General features: G+C 50.9%; 1 protein-coding gene across 1 annotated transcript in view; it reads left to right on the forward strand.

Annotated features, from left to right (window-relative positions):
• Positions 1-2,500, forward strand: part of LOC139366914 (catenin delta-2-like) — a 573,021-nt gene that overhangs the window by 248,948 nt on the left and 321,573 nt on the right. Inside the window, exon 6 of the mRNA XM_071104665.1 lies at positions 1,378-1,550. Coding sequence (XP_070960766.1) covers positions 1,378-1,550 — 173 coding nt within the window. The remainder of the gene's footprint in view (positions 1-1,377; positions 1,551-2,500) is intronic.

Consider the following 2,500-nt stretch of genomic DNA (forward strand, 5'->3'; position numbering starts at 1 on the left):
TCCTCCGCTCCTCTATCTGAGCTCAACTTCTCTCCCCCTTCTCCTCTCCTCTCTCCTCCTCCTCCGTGCCTTTCTCTATCTGAGCTCTCCTTCTTCTCCCCTCCTCTCTCCTCCTCCGCTAATCTCCTCTTCTCTATCTGAGCTCTCCTCCTCTCCTCTCTCCTTATCCCCTCCTCTCTACTCCGCTCCTATCCTCTATCTGAGCTCTCCATCTCTTCTTCTTCTCCTCCTCCGCCCTCTCCTCTATATGAGCTCTCCTTCTCCTCTCCTTCTCTCCTCCTCCGCTCCTCTCCTCTATCTGAGATCTCCTTCTCATCTCTTCTCTCCTCCTCTGCTCCTCTCCTCTATCTGAGCTCTCCTCCTCCTCTCCTCCTCCTCTCCTCTCTCCTTCTCCCCTCCTTTCTCCTCCCCTTCTCCTCTCCTCTATCTGAGCTCTCCTGCTCTTCTCCTCTCAATTCAATTTCAATTCAAGGGGCTCTCTCCTCCTCCTCTCCTCTATCTGAGTTCTCCTTCTCCCCTCCTCCTTCTCGCCTCCTCCTCTCCTCTATCTGAGCTCTCCTTCTCCTCTCCTTCTCTCCTCCTCCGCTCCTCTCCTCTTTCTGAGATCTCCTTCTCCCTCTTCTCTCCTCCTCCTCTGCTCCTCTCCTCTATCTGAGCTCTCCTTCCCCTCCTCCTCTCCTCTCTCCTTTTCCCTTCCTTCCTTCTCCCCTCCTCTCTCCTCCTCCTCTCCTCTATCTGAGCTCTCCTTCTCTCCTCATCTCTCCTCTCCTCTCTCATTCTCTCCTCCTCTCTACTCCTCCCCTCCTCTCTCCTTCTCCCCTCCTCTTTCCTTCTCTGCTCCTCTCCTCTATCTGAGTTATCTTGTCTCCTCTCCTCTCCTCTCCTCTCCTCTCCTCTCCTCTCCTCTCCTCTCTTCTCCTCTCCTCTACTTTATCTGAGCTCAACTTACATACACCTTCTGCCTTCTACTTTTTTCTACTTTACACTCCTCTTCTCTCCTTTTCTCCACCCCTTCTTCCTTTCTTCTTCGCTCCTTCTTTCATCCCTTCTTTCTCTTCTCTTCTTCTTCCCCTTCCACCCCCCCTACTTTTGCTCCTCTCCCTCTCCTGATTAATTATGTATTCTTTTTCAAACTCACCAAGGGCTGAAACGCAGCACTGCCTGTTCTAAATAGCTGCATCTCTCTCTCTTCCTCTCTCTCTCTCTCTCTTTCTCTCTCTCTCTCTCTCTCTCGCTGTCTCGCTTTCTCCCCTCCCTCCCTCCCTCCCTCCCTCCCTCCCTCCCTCCCTCCCTCCCTCCCTCCCTCCCTCCCGTTCTTTCTCTGTCTCTCTCTGGCTCCCCTCTCGTCTCTCTCGCTCTCTCTTTCTCTCTCTTCAGGTCCCTCTCTACTTTCCCAGAGTTCTTTGCAGCTTAACTCCACCCCGGAGGCTTCACTCCAGTACTCCGCCAGCTACCATAGCAACCAGACCCTCGCCCTTAGCGACAGCGCTGCAGCGGCAACGCCACAGCGCAGCGGACAAGTCGGTGGGGCCGTGCACAGCTACAACCAGGTAGGTCACCAAGACGATGAGGAAGATGGTGATGATGATGATGATGATGATGAAGGTGATGATTGTGATGAGTTTGTTCTTATAATGCTGTTAAATCATAGCTCCAAGACAAAGTTACGCTCATCTGGCTACCGGAAGGTTTTGAATATACAGTAGACGCCGAACAGTACCGATGAAATAAGTTGTGGCTCTGTGCCTCCTGATGCTGCATTCAGCTGGCTGTATATTCCCTACCCCCTCACTTCTCTGCTCTACTCTGCTCTTGACTGGGGGGCTGTACTGCACAGTATTGACTGTTTTGACCTTTTTCTGCTCACTAGCTTAACCTTGTGAAGGGTTCAAATAAAGGCAACTTTTCCAAGTCAAAAGTCTTCCGCTAGCCGCTAGCTCAGAAATCAGCTAAAGTCTGCTCTAACTTTCTCTCCGTTTTCTCCTTCCCTCCATATCTCTCTCTCTCTATTTCTCCTTTCCTCCATATCTCTCTCTCTCTATTTCTCCTTCCCTCCATATCTCTCTCTCTCTATTTCTCCTTCCCTCCATATCTCTCTCTCTCCTCTCTCTCTATTTCTATTTCTCTTTCCCTCCATCTCGCTCTCTCTCGCTCTCTCTCTCTCTCTCTCTCTATCTCTCCTTCCTTCCCTCCATCACACTCTCTCTATTTCTCCTTCCCTCTAACTCTCTCTCTCTCTATTTCTATTTCTATTTCCCTCCATCTCGCTCTCTCTCGCTCTCTCTCTCTCTCTCTCTATCTCTCCTTCCTTCCCTCCATCACACTCTCTCTATTTCTCCTTCCCTCTAACTCTCTCTCTCTCTATTTCTGTTTCTCTTTCCCTCCATCTCGCTCTCTCTCGCTCTCTCTCGCTCTCTCTCTCTATCTCTCCTTCCTTCCCTCCATCTCACTCTCTCACTATTTCTCATTCCCTCCACCTCTCTCTCTCTCTCTCTCTGTC

This window comes from Oncorhynchus clarkii, chromosome 15, assembly GCF_045791955.1.
Source record: "Oncorhynchus clarkii lewisi isolate Uvic-CL-2024 chromosome 15, UVic_Ocla_1.0, whole genome shotgun sequence".
Taxonomy (NCBI): domain Eukaryota; kingdom Metazoa; phylum Chordata; class Actinopteri; order Salmoniformes; family Salmonidae; genus Oncorhynchus; species Oncorhynchus clarkii.